Source organism: Gigantopelta aegis, chromosome 12 (assembly GCF_016097555.1).
Source record: "Gigantopelta aegis isolate Gae_Host chromosome 12, Gae_host_genome, whole genome shotgun sequence".
Taxonomy (NCBI): domain Eukaryota; kingdom Metazoa; phylum Mollusca; class Gastropoda; order Neomphalida; family Peltospiridae; genus Gigantopelta; species Gigantopelta aegis.
The window spans coordinates 930,075-949,398 of NC_054710.1; the positions used below are offsets into that span (position 1 = coordinate 930,075).

The 19,324-nt window shown below is 37.3% G+C and overlaps 1 protein-coding gene across 1 annotated transcript in view; it reads right to left on the minus strand.

Annotated features, from left to right (window-relative positions):
* Window positions 1-751: 751 nt before the first annotated feature.
* LOC121386537 overlaps window positions 752-19,324 on the minus strand; it is a 94,374-nt gene continuing 75,801 nt past the window's right edge. The window contains exons 11-15 of the mRNA XM_041517474.1: window positions 9,433-9,663; window positions 8,729-8,962; window positions 7,286-7,306; window positions 4,139-4,193; window positions 752-1,804 (exon numbers count right to left, since the gene is read on the minus strand). Of these exons, the coding sequence (XP_041373408.1) occupies window positions 4,186-4,193; window positions 7,286-7,306; window positions 8,729-8,962; window positions 9,433-9,663 (494 nt within the window). The 3' untranslated portion in view covers window positions 752-1,804; window positions 4,139-4,185. The remainder of the gene's footprint in view (window positions 1,805-4,138; window positions 4,194-7,285; window positions 7,307-8,728; window positions 8,963-9,432; window positions 9,664-19,324) is intronic.

Here is a 19,324-nt window from a genome sequence, read left to right on the forward strand (position 1 = left end):
TATAATATCATCTTTCTTTTGGCCAACTGAAACTGAATTCAACTAAAACATTTATGACCAAATTAGCCAAATTTCCTAATAATGTTTTGGATCCAGCTTAAACCCTGGTTACTCAATACTTAAAACTAATGTATATAAAGTGTACTTTCTTTGACATCTATCTGAAAACCAGGACAGAAATCAAAGGTAACCAGCATACTTCAAATGGCAACAATATTATAGCAAGTTACCTAACGCTTGAAACTGACGTATATAAAGTGTATTATGTTTGTCCTTTGACTGAAAACAATGAGAGAAACCCAAACTGGAAAACTTCAAGTCACAAAGAAAGAGTGTTACACAATCCTTGAAACTGAAGTATATAAAATTGATTTAGTTTGTCTTTTAACTTAAAATAAAGGCAAAAAAAAAAAAAAAAAAATCCCGCAAGATAAAGAACACAAGGTGTCGGGAGGAGTGGAGGGTTTGAAATAGTACGCTCATCTCTTTCTCCCTCAGGCTCTCACTCCCTATCTCTCTCTAAGTTTATGTCTCTCCTCACCTCTGTTCGTCCATCTCTCTCTCTCTCTCTCTCTCTCTCTCTCCCTCCCTCTTTTTATCTCGACCCTCTCTCTTCCCCCATTTTAGTATTGTTCTCTCTCTCTCTCTCTCTCTCGCCCTGTCTTCCTCCATTTTAAAGTTATTTTATCTTTCTCCCTATATCTATATATCTCCCTCACTCTCTCTCCCTCTCTCTCTCTTCCTCCATTTTAAAATTATTTTATCTTTCCCTCTATATCTATATATCTCCCCCCACCCCTCCCTCTCTCTCTCTTTCTCTCTCTCTCTATTTATCTCACCCCTCTCTCTTCCTCCATGTTAGTATTTATTTTCTGTTTCTCCCTTTGTATCGCTTTCTATCTCCATAACACTAATTATCTCTCTCTCTGTCTCTTGTCTGTCTGTCTCTCTCTCTGTGTCTCTCCTTCCCTTAGTGTCTCACTCGATCTTCCTCCCTCAATTCTGTTTCTCTACGACGCAAAGAAATGCCCATAAACCTGAATTAGTCGGAAAAGTCTACGTACATTTCTCTCTTTCTTTCAATCACTCAAACATGCATGCACTCATCTTTCAACAAACACATACACGCACATAAACGAGCACGGAAACTTGGTAGAAAAAAGTGTCATGTTTAAACTATAAACATGTTTTGACCAATAACATGGTCCAATCAACAATGTCTTCAGAGCTGAGTTAGATAAAATTCCTCAAAGTTGTAATCTGCAGTTTATATAATACAATCCAGTGAACACTATCTTCAGAGCTGAGTTAGTTGAAATACATTAAGTAGTGATCTGCAGTTTTTTATAATATGATCCAGTGAACATTGTCTTCAGAGATGAGTTAGTTGAAATACATTAAGTAGAGATCTGCAGTTTATTTTTATAATATGATCCAGTGAACACTGTCTTCGGAGCTAAGTTAGTTAAAATACATTAAGTAGTGATCTGCAGTTTTTATGATATGATCCAGTGAACATTGTCTTCAGAGATGAGTTAGTTAAAATACACTAAGTAGTGATCTGCAGTTTTTATGATATGATCCAGTGAACATTGTCTTCAGAGATGAGTTAGTTAAAATACACTAAGTAGTGATCTGCAGTTTTTATGATATGATCCAGTGAACATTGTCTTCAGAGATGAGTTAGTTGAAATACATTAAGTAGTGGTCTGCAGTTTTTATGATATGATCCAGTGAACACTATCTTCAGAGATGAGTTACTTGAAAAAACATGGATATAGTGGTCTGTTGGTTTGCAGCCAGTCTGTAAATACATAACATAAAATAAGTTACAAATACAACTTCAGGTTCCATGGTTATAAAACGTTTACAGTCTGGACTGAAGGCTGCAATAGAGTCTGACACTTGAATGTCATGACAACGCCATGCAGTCTGAATTCGTGTGACGTCATTAGATATTTCATTCTAAATTCTACAGTTATTAAGCTTGGACCCAGTTTTGGTTTAGTGGCATAAAGGAAATCTTAAACATAAAATCACCATGAACGATCAAGACCGCATTTCTCCACAATGCAGAGTATAATGCACATTTGGCAGACTAGTAGTTGATTATCTGAATGTCTATCCAGTGTCTCATCTATAGTAGTTGATTGTCTGAATGTCTATCTAGTGTCTCATCTATAGTAGTTGATTGTCTGAATGTCTATCCAGTGTCTCATCTGTAGTAGTTGATTGTCTGAATGTCTATCCAGTGTCTCATCTGTAGTAGATTGTCTGAATGTCTATCTACTGTCTCATCTATAGTAGTTGATTGTCTGAATGTCTATCTAGTGTCTCATCTATAGTAGTTGATTGTCTGAATGTCTATCTAGTGTCTCATCTGTAGTAGTTGATTGTCTGAATGTCTATCCAGTGTCTCATCTGTAGTAGTTGATTGTCTGAATGTCTATCCAGTGTCTCATCTGTAGTAGTTGATTGTCTGAATGTCTATCTACTGTCTCATCTATAGTAGTTGATTGTCTGAATGTCTATCTAGTGTCTCATCTATAGTAGTTGATTGTCTGAATGTCTATCTAGTGTCTCATCTATAGAATGTCAGCCATTACAGAGGACTATACTGGATAATATATCATTCTTATATCGCCCATATATTACTACCACTCACAGACTAGGTTACAGAGGACTGTACTGAATAATACATCATTGCTATATCGCCCATATATTACTGCGACTCACAGACTAGATTACAGAGGACTGTACTGGATAATATATCATTCCTATATCACCCATATATTAGTCACTCACATACTAGGTTACAGGGGACTGTACTGAATAATTAATACATCATTCCTATATCGCCCATATATTACTGTCACTCACAGACTAGATTACAGAGGACTGTACTGGACAGTATATCATTTCTATATCGCCCATATATTACTGTCACTCACAGACTAGATTACAGAGGACTGTACTGGACAATATATCATTCCTATATCGCCCATATATTACTGCCACTCACAGACTATGTTACAGGGGACTGTACTGGACAATATATCATTCCTATATCGCCCATATATTATTACCACTCACAGACTAGGTTACAGAGGACTATACTGGACAATATATCATTCCTATATCGCCCATATATTACTGCCACTCCCAGACTAGGTTACAGAGGACTGTACTGGACAATATATTATTCCTATATCACCCATATATTACTGCCATCCACATACTAGGTTACAGAGGACTGTACTGGACAATATATCATTCCTATATCACCCATATATTACTGCCATCCACATACTAGGTTACAGAGGACTGTACTGGACAATATATCATTCCTATATCACCCATATCAGGTGTTCACAAAAGGTGATACTATCCTACGCCACCAGTGGCACCCGTCACAAGTACTCCCAGCACAGTTGTTAAGTCTGTTACTTGTGCAGAAGTTTCATCAAGTTCAAGATATGGAATAGCATCAGCCATCACTTTGGTCAGCGATGCATCATATTTTGTAGATGTAGCCTCTAAATGTCAGCATTAAAACGTTTTGAAGGCACCCCTGGGGTCCTATGCCCTAATAACCCTGCTGGAACAACGTATGTGTCAGAATGATATGGCGCCATTTGAAAAGAGCTTGCCGTAAGGTATCTTAAAAGTGTTGGTCTCCATGTGAGATTTGGTGCGGAACATATCTCAGTGGTACAGCACTCCCTTCATGTGCGGTCAGTCTGGATATGGTCCCTGTAGGTGGGCCCATTAGGCTAGTTCTCGTCCCAGGCAGTGCATCACGACTGTGGGATGGTGTATATAAAATATTCCTTGTTGCTAACCAAAAAGAGTAGCCCATGAAGTGGCGACAGCAGGTTTTCTCTCTCAATATATGTGTGGTCCTTAACCATATGTCCGACGCAATATAATCGTAAAAAAATGTGTTGAGTATGTCATTAAATAAAACATTTCCTTCCATGTGAGATTTTGATTTGCAGGGCATTATTTTGACATGCCTCGGTTGACCGAGTCCGTAAAGTACACACCCTGTGCATGTGAAAGAACAACAATCATTGTACACACCCTGTGCATGTGAAAGAACAACAATCACTGACAGTAAAAAGTAATTTGTTCTCACATGGCAACGATCCAGAAGATAACCATAGAAGTTGATGCTAGATGGACTCAGGCACCTGCAACACAAGAATATGTATATATGGCTAGACATATGATATGATATGATATGATAAGTATAAATGTTACCAAAATACATTGTATTAAGCTTGACATTATGAGGTATAGTTTGAAACAAAAATGATCTAAGGGGGAAAGTATATTCTGTACTGGTTAAGCCCTCGGTACATAAATTTCGAGTTGCTTGAATAGAAAAGGAAAACATTGAAATGAATATAAATTCAGGTATGCACTTGGGATTAGTTTTTGACTGGCAAATCAGGCCAGTCACAGCAACACTCTGACTCGCCTGTACAACTTTTGAATGGCCCGCGACCGAATTTCGTTTTAAAAAAGAACTTACTTAAATTGCACTTTAAAAACATGTTATCATATCATACAAACAATAATAACACAAAAGAAGGAAACAAAACTTATTACAAACTGTTGTAATTGAATTATAATTATTATGTTGTCACGGGACCCACACAGTCAAACATCTGGAATGTTTTACCAAGGTTCGGTCTTGGAATGAATAAGGTGCTTTTATGACCGTATGACGAGGAATTAAAAAAAACAAAAAAACTAAGCTGACAGCAATCTATACAAACAATAATCACATCCACTAGAGAAATAAACATACAACACAAGTTAAATAATTATCACTGTTTAACGGGAGTAGGTCAACTCGCGCCCAAGTTGGTCAACTCGCCCCACACTGTTTAGTCAACTCATATCTTTACCATTTAAAAAATTAATATACCAACATTTTAAGCTAGTGTGCATTAAATATTGTAGAATATGCACACCAATCGGAGTCGAAAAGCCTTGCCTGATCATTCCTTTAAGGAAATAAGGGACAAACTCACAAACGTCGTTAAATTAGGCTTCACAGTTCATTGTAATAGATTATTATTTATCCGATATTAAGATCTCCCCAATATAATACCATTTAATAAGTTAGCGGAGTTTCACTGCAGTAATATTAACAAACAGAATGACACCAAAGTTGTAGACGTCGATTTTTAATTTTGCCACAATTATTTATGGACAGTAAAGTTTGGGGCGAGTTTTCCAAACACTTGGGCGAGTTGGCTTTGGGGTGAGTTGACCAGCATTTCTATCTAACACTCGCACGTGCACAGGTCAGGCAATGATAGCTGTTGCTGACCTCGTTGGCAGTGACTATTAGGTGATTGGTATAGTAGACTCGGTATATTCCGTAAGAAACGAAAACGTTCCAACACAATGTAACTTTGGCTCGTATATGTTCTAATAAACCAAATCAATTCCTGTTGCCAATAATGTTAACGTTTCCTAATAAAACTATTATAAGCAACGTATCAACACACCCAGGAAATACAGCAATAAATAGTGTGGCACCTCACATCTAATCTACCTGCAAGAAAATGGGGAGTTGGGGGTTCACATACCATTTAAGAGATTTAATTAATGTTTTTAATAGCAACCGTAATTTTTGGGGGTACCCCGCATTAGTTTCAACCTCTGGTATATACTTCATAACAACTGTATAACAAATAAAAGTGTATTTATGTATTGTCAATGGACAATTGTATTTGCAAAAATAATCAATGTCACATATTACTACCAATCACACCCACAGCTGCTTTTACTCCATAAATATTTCGCGGTGCACCTCAAACTTTGACATGGAGCTCTCTTCTTTGGTACTATGCAACCTATGCAAAAAAAATTTGCGAAACATAGGGTAGCGGAATGTGACGAGTTGTTCCGATTGTAACTAAATGGAAAGTAAAGACAGACATGGCCGAGGTGTTCCGATTGAACCTACCAATACATTTACGTGGCCGAGGTTTTCCGAATACATAATCAAAACCGGCTGAGGCATTCCGAATGTTTTTTGACTGTTCGACATACTGGGGAAGTGGTCACTATTATGTCCTATATGGGTTTGGTTGCGCAGATATTAATAGGAAACCAGTTGAAAATAATAAATAAAAAATAACTTTTCGATCTCTTACAAACATTAGTTATTTCCATGTGGCCGACATATGATAAGGTTTTAACATGCCCGACGCTATTTTGACTCGCGATCGTAAAGTGCACACCTTGGAAAATTACCACCGTGAAAACCCATATGCCAGTTATGTAATTTACAGTTCTAAATATCATACCTTAGTACATGCACTGATACTTTGCTGACGTATCATATAACAGGTAGTGTATCCAATGTTATGTAATTTACAGTTCTAAATATCATACCTTAGTACATGCACTGATACTTTGCTGACGTATCATATAACAGGTAGTGTATCCAATGTAATTAAAGTATGTGAAATGTTTCAGATCACATACTTTCAGAATTCCATAACTTTGCAAATTAAACGCGAATCCAATTAGCCAGTTCACTGCACTACGTGTATTGACATATAAGCGAACCTACTACAGCGACACTCCATAACTGACGTACGCATTAATAGTAACCTAACCCTAACATTTCTAAAGGCACTTTACATTGAAAGTTGCCGAGCATTCAGAAAACAAATTGCATTCACTAGTTTGGCTTAATGTAAGGATATCAAAAACAATGACGTTAATTAGATTTAACGTTAATTGCATTTAATTTCTGTTGCATTTTAAAACATCACCACATCACACATCCATATGTCATTTGAATATTGTGTTATGACTGACTGAAATTATAGTTAAGTATAAATGTTACCAAAATACATTGTATTAAGCTTGACATTATGAGGTATAGTTTGAAACAAAAAATGTCTAAACAGCAAAGTGTATTCTGTGCTGGTTGAGCCCACGGTACATAAATTTCGAGTCACTTGAATGGAAAAGGTAAACATTGATATAAATATAAACTGATGTCGTGGAATCCCATGCACAGTTATGTAGTTTACACTTCCTATTATCATACCTTGGTAAATGCACTGATACTTTGCTTTTGGTTGACATAACATATTTTATTTTACTTTTACTTGTTTGTATAATTTACATTTTAAACAGCACACAATTAAAACTGTCGTAACCTCCTAAACATTTGTTTCACTTATTTCTATGCCTGGAAGGTTCGTTAATATGAAAAATTAAAACAAATAAAACAAGACACATTACTTACCACCCTTTGCTGCAGCAGGAGCTAACAAGGAAAGAAAATTAAAATGTACATGAATCATTTCCGATATCTAATTATTGGATAATCTGTGTGATTAACTTCTCATTAAAAGTCACCAGTATTCAATCTGCCATTTGAATGGTTGCCCAACTTCACATCAGTGTTATTGAGAGAGAGAGAGAGAGAGAGAGAGAGAGAGAGAGAGAGAGGAGAGAGGGGGGGGAGGGAGGTAGGGTGTGGGGGCAGATACCCCTGTGGGCACCAATTGTGCTGCAATTTGTTTCTCTATGCATAGGACGGCCTATCAACCAGGAACAGGAAAATGGCTGCAGATGTGTTTTGCGATACCGAAACAGGCAAATAAATTGACCAAATTGGATATTTCTTGATCAAACATAGCCGTTTGTTATTTTTGTGATGTGGAAAGATATATTTTTCTGTTACAAGTTTAAATGTCACTCGTAATAATAATGATAATGAAAAATCAGAAATCCCCAGGACAATTAGTCCTATTTTAATAATGTATCATCAAATCAAAGTTTATCATGTTCAGAACGTCAGAAGACATGAGTAAAACGAACAGCTAAGTCCCATATATTTATTATTAAAAAAATAATAGCGATAATCACTCCCAGAAATATTATTTTGGCGATCTTATTTCTATAGCATAACATCCATTATTGCTAATTGTATTCCATATATTTATTCCACATTAAATTATTCCTTGTGGTCAGCAAAACTGAATGTATGGATTTACCTAATTACCAACATCCATTTATAGACATTGATTTTGTAGACCAGATGTACTTATATGTGTAGTCTTCATAAAAGAAAGACCAGCTCAAAGTTCAGCCAGCTAACGATTCGCAAACTATTTGATTGGTTCGCAACGTGGCCATTTGGTTTGCACCACTAATTCTTCACCTTCAAACGAACCTACGTCTCGGAATGGTGGGGCATGGGCAGTTTAACTGTTATGGGTCCTGGATGGGTTACAGTTGTATTCCTGTGTTACAACCACACCCAGCTCCAGATGTAACAGAACAATAAACCTTCACTGAAGGGATTCGAACCACGGTATCTCAGTATAACAGTTCAGAGTTGTACCAACTGTATTACTGATCACACCTTGCTCAGGACAAAACGATGACTGGAGGCAAGGTATATACTCTTACTATGAGTTAGTCTACCAATAAACTTGCAACAATGTTTCTCATAGTGGCTATATACTCTTACTATGAGTCAGTCTACCGATAATCTTACGACAGTGTTTCTCATAGTGGCTATATACTCTTACTATGAGTCAGTCTACAGATAAACTTACGACAGTGTTTCTCATAGTGGCTATATACTCTTACTATGAGTCAGTCTACAGGTAAACGTACGACAATGTTTCTCATAGTGGCTATATACTCTTACTATGAGTCAGTCTACAGATAAACTTACGACAATATTTCTCATAGTGGCTGTAATTGGGATCCTTCCTCAGTTTGTCTGCATAGCTATACGTTGAGCAAGATCCATAACGAGAGTGACTAAAGTCAAAGGACGTGCACATGGGATTGTTCTTGCAATAAGCCTTGCATGATTCAAAATCTTCACCTTCACGCCTTGATAAAACGCGGTCATAGCCCATGGCGACAAAACCAGGGAACTTAGTGTATGCACAAGTTTTATCAGCTGTAAACAAAAACAAAAATCAAGAAGAGAAACAAAGAATACTAACACACATGCATATTTGCAAACACATCGCACATGCAGATGCACCAAAACACACAATTATGTGCACATACATAAACACACACACACACACACACACACACTGCACATGTTTTTAATACTATATAATCAAATTAAAGTTTATCATGTCTAGACCATCAGAAGACATGAGTAAAATGCACAGCTAAATCCCATATATTTTTATTAAAAAATAATAGCGATAATCACTCCCAGAAATATTATTTTGGCGATCTTATTTCTATTGTATTCTATTGTATTCTGTATATTTATTCCACATTAAAATATTGTTTGTGGTTAGCAAAACTAAACGTATCGATTTACCTAATTAGCAACATCCTTTATAAACATTGATTTTGTAGATTGTGACGGGAAGCAATGTATACTATGACTCAGTCTACACATAAACTTACCACAATGCTTCTCATAGTGGTTGTAATCGTTATATTTTATCAGTTGGTCTCTAACGTCGCCGCTATAGGTGAAGCAAAACGATTGTTTATAGTCAAACGAGGTGCACCTGGGATCGCTGTCGCAATCAGCCTTGCATGATTCAAAATATTGATCTGTATGCAATGATAAATAGCTGACAGTGGCTATGACGGCTAAATTAGGGAACTCAGTGTATGCACAAGTTTCAGCCTCTGTAAACAAAAACAAAAAAAAAGAATAGAAAACAAGAATACTGACACAAATGCATATTTACACACATATCGCACATGCACCCAGACACCCAAATATACACTTCTGTGCATAAACACACATACACACACACACACACACACACATACACACACACACACACACACACAACACACACACATACACATGCACGTATACCGAAACACACACACATAACACTTATACACACATATATAAACACACACACACACACACACACACATACACGCACACACACACACCAGTGCATTCCATAATTAACATATTTACACACAAATATACTCATACACAGACAAATACAAATATATGCACACAGAAACACAAACACACACACACACACACAAACAAACACCACACACACACACAGATATATACACATATATACCCACATACATGCATACATACATACATAAATACATTAATACATACATTAATACATGCATGGATACGATTCAAGCGATTCGATGACACAGGATTGTCTCCCAGCAACGGCATGGAACATTTTGTGAGGCCAGGGCCCGATTGTTCGAAGCCTAGGTTAACTTAATCACTTATTAACACTAACTGTGAGCTAAACTCCTTAACCCAGGGTTGGCTAATCAGTGGTTCAAAAACCGTTGCTGAAACATACTTTTAACTCCGGGTTAGCAAACTCCGGGTTAGTTTCCACTAACCCAGGGTTAGTCTTCCGTAACTCAGGGTTAAGTGCAGTTGACCAATCAGTGTAAAGTAAATGTACTTCCTGTTGTTAACATTAAATTTGCGTGTCCGTACTGCTAGTGCTTCTGTAATTTTCAAAAATGAACAGCAATAAACAGAAAAGGTGAGGAATGCGATTTATTGGTAATGTTAGATACTTGTAGATTATAATGCCTAAAATATTGAAACAATTAGTGAAAACAATAAGACAAAAACTAGCGGGAGAAGGCAGTCGCAAAAAACATTCCATATTATAACTACGGTTGATGACAGGCCATTGTGGCATCATCGTTTTGGTTTCGCACACAATAAATGAATCACATGCTACTGTAATATTGTATATGTTGTATTTGACAGCTTGTATAGTTTTTAGCTTTCATCTTTTAAGCTTTTCTATACATTATGAAAAAAAAATATATACTAAGTGTCCTTGTCTGATCAATGTGAAAGAGACAATTATTTTTATTGGGGGTGAAGATTATCTAGAAAGCTATGTCTCATCGTTCGCACGTGTTTTAATTTCAATGACGTCAGTATTCGAATGACATCACTTTACATGTTCCTACAATAATAATAATAATAATAAACTAATCTAGGTATTTCTATTTTTAAAAGGCTCAAACTCTTTCAGTGTAAAATTGCTTTTTGTATGCGTGTGTAATAGTTATGAATACATATGGCTGTAATAAAAAAGCTGCAATAATTTTGTTTGTTAAAAATTGACCTAAAGTGAAATTATGGTAGGATGTTTAATAGTGTGTGTAAAAACAGGAAAAAAAGACTGACCTTGAGCTAGGAATGTCTGACGTTTCACCTCGAAGTTAGTTTGCCACTTACCAATTCGACCCCAACACATTACCAGTTCGCCCAACAAAAAAGAAGAAGGCCTGTTCGCCCCCACTTGGGGTTTGGTGTATCTGTTCTTGAACGACGATAATAAGAAATAAACATGAAACAGACTACGTGTATTATGCATCTAGGTAAAATAAGTCATGTGGTCACTGACAGCCATATTGTTTAATGTCACTTGGAAGGAAATTCAAATTCACGAAGAAAAAAAAATCTAATTATATTTTGGTCCTTACTTTAAATAAAATATATAATATTCATATATTAGTACACGTATATGTAATGCGGATTTTAATAAGCTGGAATGAGAGATGTTACAGGACAGATGCTACTAAGTCAAAAGTCATTTGATCCACGCCGACCAAACTGCCATGCTGATATTACTAGTTAACTGTAAATTAATAATTGCAGGCATTTCCTGATGGCGTTTATCTTCTTGATGCTTAATTGCTAATTACCACAAATGACCCCATTCATTAATCACTGACTAGTAAGGAAAAGACATAGAAATACATATACAATTTGCACTAATAATTCTAAAACTGTTACTTGATCACGAGTACCTTTTCGTGACCCATAGCTAAATGGCCGGTTATCAGCTTTGATTTTTACGTCAGTCAAATAGGTACCTATTCGTGTAATTTTCTAGAACCCCTGCGCCCTTTCGCATGATGAATAAATTCAACATATAAAGATGTCGAAATTATAAATTAATACTAGGTTATTTTGTTATTATCTTTAAATGAAAAATAGATCGTCTCGCTCTTGTTAAAAACTTCGCCCTCTCAAAATTTGTGAGAGAAGTGACGTCCCTCTATTTGGACCTCGCGTGATGTCTGCATAATAGTCTTATCACCAAAGCAGCAACCTAATTTCTTCTAAATAAATCCCTTTTGGATATAATTTCATTTTAATATTTAACAGACTAGATCTGTTCCCCTTTCGTGATCCTCTTGGTAAAACGAACAAACAACTTGTCACCAAAATCATATTTATTTAATATTTGACATATTAATGGGGCAGGGGGCTGGGGCGAACTCAGAAATAGTTGGGACTGCAAAATATAAAAGTCGTAGAATGGGTCCACTGACGTGATTAGATCCTATGACGCAACTACCTCAGACGAGCGCTCAACCGGCTGAGCTAGATCCCGCCTGGTCAAATTGGGAGTGAACTCACTTGGGGCGAACTGGCTTGGGGACGAAAGGTCTGGTACCTTTGACGAATGACTTGGGTCTACTCCCAGCAGTTCATGTTTTTAATTATTCATACTGTTCTTTAATGGACAATTTGATGATAAGAGACGATAAATACAGATCGATATGTTTCCCGATATTGACCACCTTCCACCCTCCCAATCCAAAAATAAAATCAATGACCAGCTATTCTGTGTTATTCATTATTTTTTTCGCGGGAATTTGACGTCACTTTAATTTATGCCGATACTCTATTTCAGCACAATTTTACATTTAAAACGCATCTAAACATACAAATGGAATCAAATTCGCCACTCTGAATCACTGGTTAGACATTTATCCACTGGTCAGAGACGCTTTAACTTTAATCCAGGGTTAGGGTATATTTAACTCAAGGTTAGCGCTAACCAACGTTTGAACAACGTATTTTTCAATCGGTGATTAAATTTAACTCTGGGTTAGGCACTTAACCCAGGGTTAGCGCTAACCCAAGTTTCGAACAACTGGGCGCAGAAGGATTTAATTATCCACTGCGCCAGTGCTTTAATATCTATGTATGTAACAGTCAACCTCGACACACATACAATATATAGATATTCATACATCAATACATACTAGCCAGTGCCAGGTCTGCCCACTGTTCCATACACGTAAGCAGGATCGACCGCGTAGATTGTAGGCCCCATGCATGTGGTTGAGTTAAAGAGCATCCTTATTTTACGGATGCCTCAATAACTCAGAGCGCATCGTAGTTAGTCTGGAATTTGCGAGCGATTCGGTACCACAGGTTCGAGTCCCAGCAATGGCATGGGACAATTTGTGGGGCCGGAAAGGATTTAATTATCCCCTGTGCCAGTGCGTTAATATATATGTATGTAACAGTCAACCTAGACATACATATTTACATGCATGCATACATACATACATACATACATACATACATACATACATACATATATATATATATATATATATATATATATATATATATATTGCACACGTCCACGTTTATACAATTTAGACGAAGGGTAAACTTCAGAACATGACGTCATTACACCAGCTGGGATGTGGTTACGTAAAACAGGTCATGGAAATAGACGTTAGAAGCTGATTCATGTGTATTTTAACTAAATGTAGTTTGTTCAGGCGCTTGTGCATCAATGCATAAAGAGAGTTGGGGACTAAACTATGGTTAGCGAAGTTTATGAAGGGTGAAAAAAAGACTCTCAGAACATCACAACAAAAATAGAGATCTGCCTTGAATAGAAGCTGCATCGATTAGAGGCCGGGTATCAGAGCATCACAAGAAAAATAGAGGCCTGCCTTGAATAGTAGCCTGCATCGATAAGAGGCCGGGTCTCAGAGCATCACGAGAAAAATAGAGGTCTGCCTTGAATAGAAGTCTGCATCGATTAGAGGCCGGGTCTCAGAGCATCACGAGAAAAATAGAGATCTGCCTTGAATAGAAGCTGCATCGATTAGAGGCCGGGTCTCAGAGCATCACAAGAAAAATAGAGGCCTGCCTTGAATAGTAGCCTGCATCGATAAGAGGCCGGGTCTCAGAGCATCACAAGAAAAATAGAGATCTGCCTTGAATAGAAGCTGCATCGATTAGAGGCCGGGTATCAGAGCATCACAAGAAAAATAGAGGCCTGCCTTGAATAGTAGCCTGCATCGATAAGAGGCCGGGTCTCAGAGCATCACAAGAAAAATAGAGATCTGCCTTGAATAGAAGCTGCATCGATTAGAGGCCGGGTCTCAGAGCATCACAAGAAAAATAGAGGCCTGCCTTGAATAGTAGCCTGCATCGATAAGAGGCCGGGTCTCAGAGCATCACGAGAAAAATAGAGGTCTGCCTTGAATAGAAGTCTGCATCGATTAGAGGCCGGGTCTCAGAGCATCACGAGAAAAATAGAGATCTGCCTTGAATAGAAGCCTGCCTTACACAAAGCCCAACTTCTGCTACTGTAGCTTTGTCAGGTTAATGGGCACATCAAAGTCCTCACTCCGTTGCTTGACGTCATAGGCTAATATAAAATCATAGAAGAATGATGTTACAACAAGGGTATATTAGAAACGTTTCCATGAACAAAAAAATAGAAGCCTGCCTTACACAAAGCCCAACTTCTGCTACTGTAGCTTTGTCAAGTTAATGGCCACATTATTGTCCTCACTCCGTTGCTTGACGTCATAGGCTAATATAAAATCATAGAAGAATGATGTTACAACAAGGGTGTATTAGAAACGTCTCTATGAACAAAAAAATAGAAGCCTGCCTTACATAAAGCCCAACTTCTGCTACTATAGCTTTGTCAGGTTAATGGGCACACTATAGTCCTTACTCCGTTGCTTGACATCATAGGCTAATATAAAATCATAGAAGAATGATGTTACAACAAGGGTGTATTAGAAACGTCTCCATGAACAAAAGAATAGAAGCCTGCCTTGCAGAGACCTGGGCCCGTACTTACAGACTCAATCTCAAATGGCATCATACACAACTATAAACGAAAACAACTTGATGCGTGTGGATTGATCAAACTGTCGTTGCCAATAGTATGTTAAAGACGAATGTATAGTCAATCATGTCAATCAAGCGAAGCGCGCCTGTCTCGAGTGGTCTTGGCTGTAGAGGATTAAGGTGATAATTACAGAATAATAGATCGCCGACTAAGCGGAATAGAATGACCCAGTGTTTGGTTGTCTGTGTTCTTACGTGGTGGAGAGCATCGCTACATAATACATAATTATAGACAGTCTGGTTAACGCCAAAGAGCATTTGTAATAATTGTTAGCGCTGTTTGTGTTTGCTCTCAAATGCGTGAAGTTTCAAACTTTAGTTTTTCTATTTATGTATCAGTTAATGTTTATCTATTACCAGTCATTTAGTTATGTAAAAAAGGACCCGGTAACGTGCGGATAGGCAGATTGGGGTTTTTTAAATGTGCTTTCCTGTCATCCAAGCAATCTCGCGTAGGCCCCAGAAATGGGGGTGGATGACCAGATTGAAGAAAGAAAATAGAGGTGCGAATCGTAAATAATTTTGTGTAAAACAAATGTACTTAATGTTATTCAGTAATTTATTTGTTAGTGGGGTGGGTGGTGTGGGGTGTTGTGACAGTGATATATTAATTTGCCTTTCAACTGGAGATGCATAGTTTTTAGAGTTCAGAGGTAGGCAGCGAAGTGCACACTTCTTATAATATTAAGTAAAATCAATCAGCTGTAATGCAGTTTCAAATTTGAACTCTTATATATTAATTTCGAAAACTCGAACTCCCTGAAACTCGAATTATTTTCATGTACCCTTCAAGATCGAGTTATCAAAGTTTGACTGTATTTGAATCTGCATTTTGACTGCTTGTTAAGTGATGTTGGAAGGATTTGTCCGATTTGTGTTTACTTTATATATTATATTTCATGAATGTGAATGAAGGGAACATGTAAAACATTTAAAACATTTAATTTTTGTCAACAGCTGTACAAGCAGGCCCGTATCAGGGTGGACATTATTGGGGGGGGGGGGGGGGAATTGAACGAGCGGTGAAGGCTCGAGTTATTTTTGGGGTCAGGGGGCATGCCCCCTCCACGCGGTGTCTTTTTGAATGAAAATGACGTCAAACTCGAATTACTTAATTTTTGATGTCCTTACAAAAAACTAAACTAAGGTCAACAAGAGTCACTTTTAGGACCCTTGCCTTGGCTTCGTACACAATAAATATAACATATCCAATGGTAATTTTTTCATATGATATATACTAAAAGGCAAAAGTTATTGTGACGCACAAGAGACAAAGATAATGGATGATACGTTTCTACTGCCGTGTATGAAACGTTATAACATGGAAACAAGCAATAACGAGCAATAGTCCATGAAAATGGTGCACCTGCCATATGCAAATGAGCCACATCACTAGAGGGAGTCCAGAGCGAAGTTCACACAGTCAGCAGCGAGTGTGTCCACCATGAGCATTGATACAGGTCTGGCACCGTCGTCTCATTGAGGGCAATAAACGCTGGAGAAAGTTCCTGGGAATGCCATTCAATTGCAGATGCGTGGTTCGGATCCATGTGTCTTGGCGAGGGGTTGTCACGGGTGGTCGGCCACTACGGGGACGGTCCCTGACCTAGTTGTTTTGTTGATATCGTTGCCATAAGTGCCATATGCTGTTTTTGTGGACGTTGAATTGACTGGCGACGTCACGCTGTGAGGTCCCAGATTCAAGCATCCCTATGACTCGCCATCTGTCTTTTTCACCGAGGCGTGGCATGACGAAACTGCATCAAACATGTCACTAATGGTGTTTTTCTGACTTGCAACTGAATGTCTGGCCTTTTATGGTGAACACTGGACAGGATTTCTCCCGAATATTGCATGTTTCTTGCACAAAGCATGCACTCGTTGAAACAACTGCTTGAATGCATTTCTTCGAGCTGTTTCATGCACATTTTCTCTGGTTTACATCCATAAATCCATTCACAAATGTATTACTCCAAACAATCCATGTCACAATAACTTTTACCTTTTAGTATATGTCAGTTTCAAGCATTCACAAATGTATTACTCCAAACAATCCATGTCACAATAACTTTTACCTTTTAGTATACGTCAGTTTCAAGCATTCAGTAAGTTCCAAACAATCCATGTCACAATAACTTTTACCGTTTAGTATATGTCAGTTTCAAGCATTCAGTAAGTTCCAAACAATCCATGTCACAATAACTTTTACCGTTTAGTATATGTCAGTTTCAAGCATTCAGTAAGTTCCAAACAATCCATGTCACAATAACTTTTACCTTTTAGTATATGTCAGTTTCAAGCATTCAGTAAGTTCCAAACAATCCATGTCACAATAACTTTTACCGTTTAGTATATGTCAGTTTCAAGCATTCAGTAAGTTCCAAACAATCCATGTCACAATAACTTTTACCGTTTAGTATATGTCAGTTTCAAGCATTCAGTAAGTTCCAAACAATCCATGTCACAATAACTTTTACCTTTTAGTATATGTCAGTTTCAAGTATTCAGTTCCTAGCTTTGTCACTTAAAGGTTATCTTGAATTTCTTTCTTTGGTTTTAAACAACACAGTTCATTTTGCATATGTCACTTTCAAGTGTTAGGTAAGTGGCTAGCTTTGTCACTTAAAGGTTATCTTGAATTTCTTTCTTTGGTTTTAAACAACAAAGTTCATTTTAGATATGTCAGTTTCAAGTGTTAGGTAAGTGGCTAGCTTTGTCAATAAAATAAACGTTTTCTGGTTATCTTGGATTTCTTTCCTTGTTTTTAAAGGGACAAACAAAGTCCATTTTACATACGCCACTTTCAAGTGTTGAGCAAGTAGCCAGCTTTGTCACTTGAAGTGTTCTGATTATCTTGGATTTCTGTCCTGGTTTTAAAGGCATACTGTCACGGATTTAATTTTCTTATTTCTCCAAAAATCGATAATAAATTAAAATTGCATCAATGTTTGGAAACCAAATCTGGCTATCGTATCACCTTAAGTGAACCATGATGGAGCGAAATCCATGTCAACTCGGCAATTTTAGTTTTTGAATTATGGACCATTGCCATAATTAAATAATTTTTACTAAATATCATTAATAGGTGGGATATGGTGTTTTCGTAGATGGTTGAATAATGTACATTTAGGGACAAATCAATTACACATTTTCTCAGGTAATACTTTGTTGGGCCATATAATAGATGAGTGGTTTGTGACAATATGCCTTTAATGTATAAACAAATGTGTGTGTGTATGTATGTGTGTGTGTGTGTCAGTTTCCAGCATTGGATAACTGGATAGCATTGTTGCGTGGAGATTTCTTGTTATGTCCACAGAATATCTCCATGTGGAATCTGCCTCACGTTTCTTAAGGCGAGCATACACGGCGGACGTTTTCTTGATGTAAGCCTCATTATTTTAATATGTAAACGTTTTCAAGAATGGCCAAACAAAACAACACCAATGCTTATTTTCATAGTATTCTGAAATAGTCCCTACACAGTACAAATTAGGTCTTGAACTAATTAGTATGTTTCTGGAAAAAAACACCCCATATCTTTATAAAATTTAGCCACGAAAGAAAACAAGTTTAATTCATGGCTTGTTTTTAATAAATAGTTGCCTCGGTATTAAACATTATTAACAAAATATTTATAAATAGTTCTGATTGCCGATATGACGAGATTTCTTCAAATTTCAATAATGATATACACATTTTATTGTTTAAAAGCATAACAAATTGTTGACGGTTTTGTGTGCAAAGCCAAATTTGAAAAGTATCACAGCCTTATTTGCAGAGGCATTGGAAGCCAATTAATATTGGAGAGGCGAATGTTAATCCGAGCAAAGCGAGGGAGTGCTAGGGGTGTCTGGGGGCATGCCCCCCCCCCCTTCCCCCCATTTTTTAAATTCTAGATGCCATTTCCTGCATTCTGCTGCATTTGAGTGACAACTTTGGTGGTATCTCATAGTACATACACATTTCTGCAGCAAAAGTACTGGTACAAAGGGTGTAGTAATTTTATAGTCAAAAGTCCCAAAGCACAAACTTCAATCAAGTAGAATTAGGTACAACCCTCGAGTTAAATAAAGAATATTGCATAGACATCATACAAAGCCAGCCAGGACATGAGTGTTGTGCCGATCATAAATAATGACTTGTTACCCATACTAATAGCTAATGTAGAAACAAACTCAAGATCCCAACGTACCTGTGAAATTACTCTCAAGTCAGTCTTGTCAGATTGTTGATGGACGGCATTGGCTCAAAGACCGAAGCCAGAAGGGAACAAAATGTTTGAGAAATATGCAGACATGTTTTATTTGATGGCCACAAGTCTGTGTTAATCAAAGCATATAAATGAAGTAAATGCGC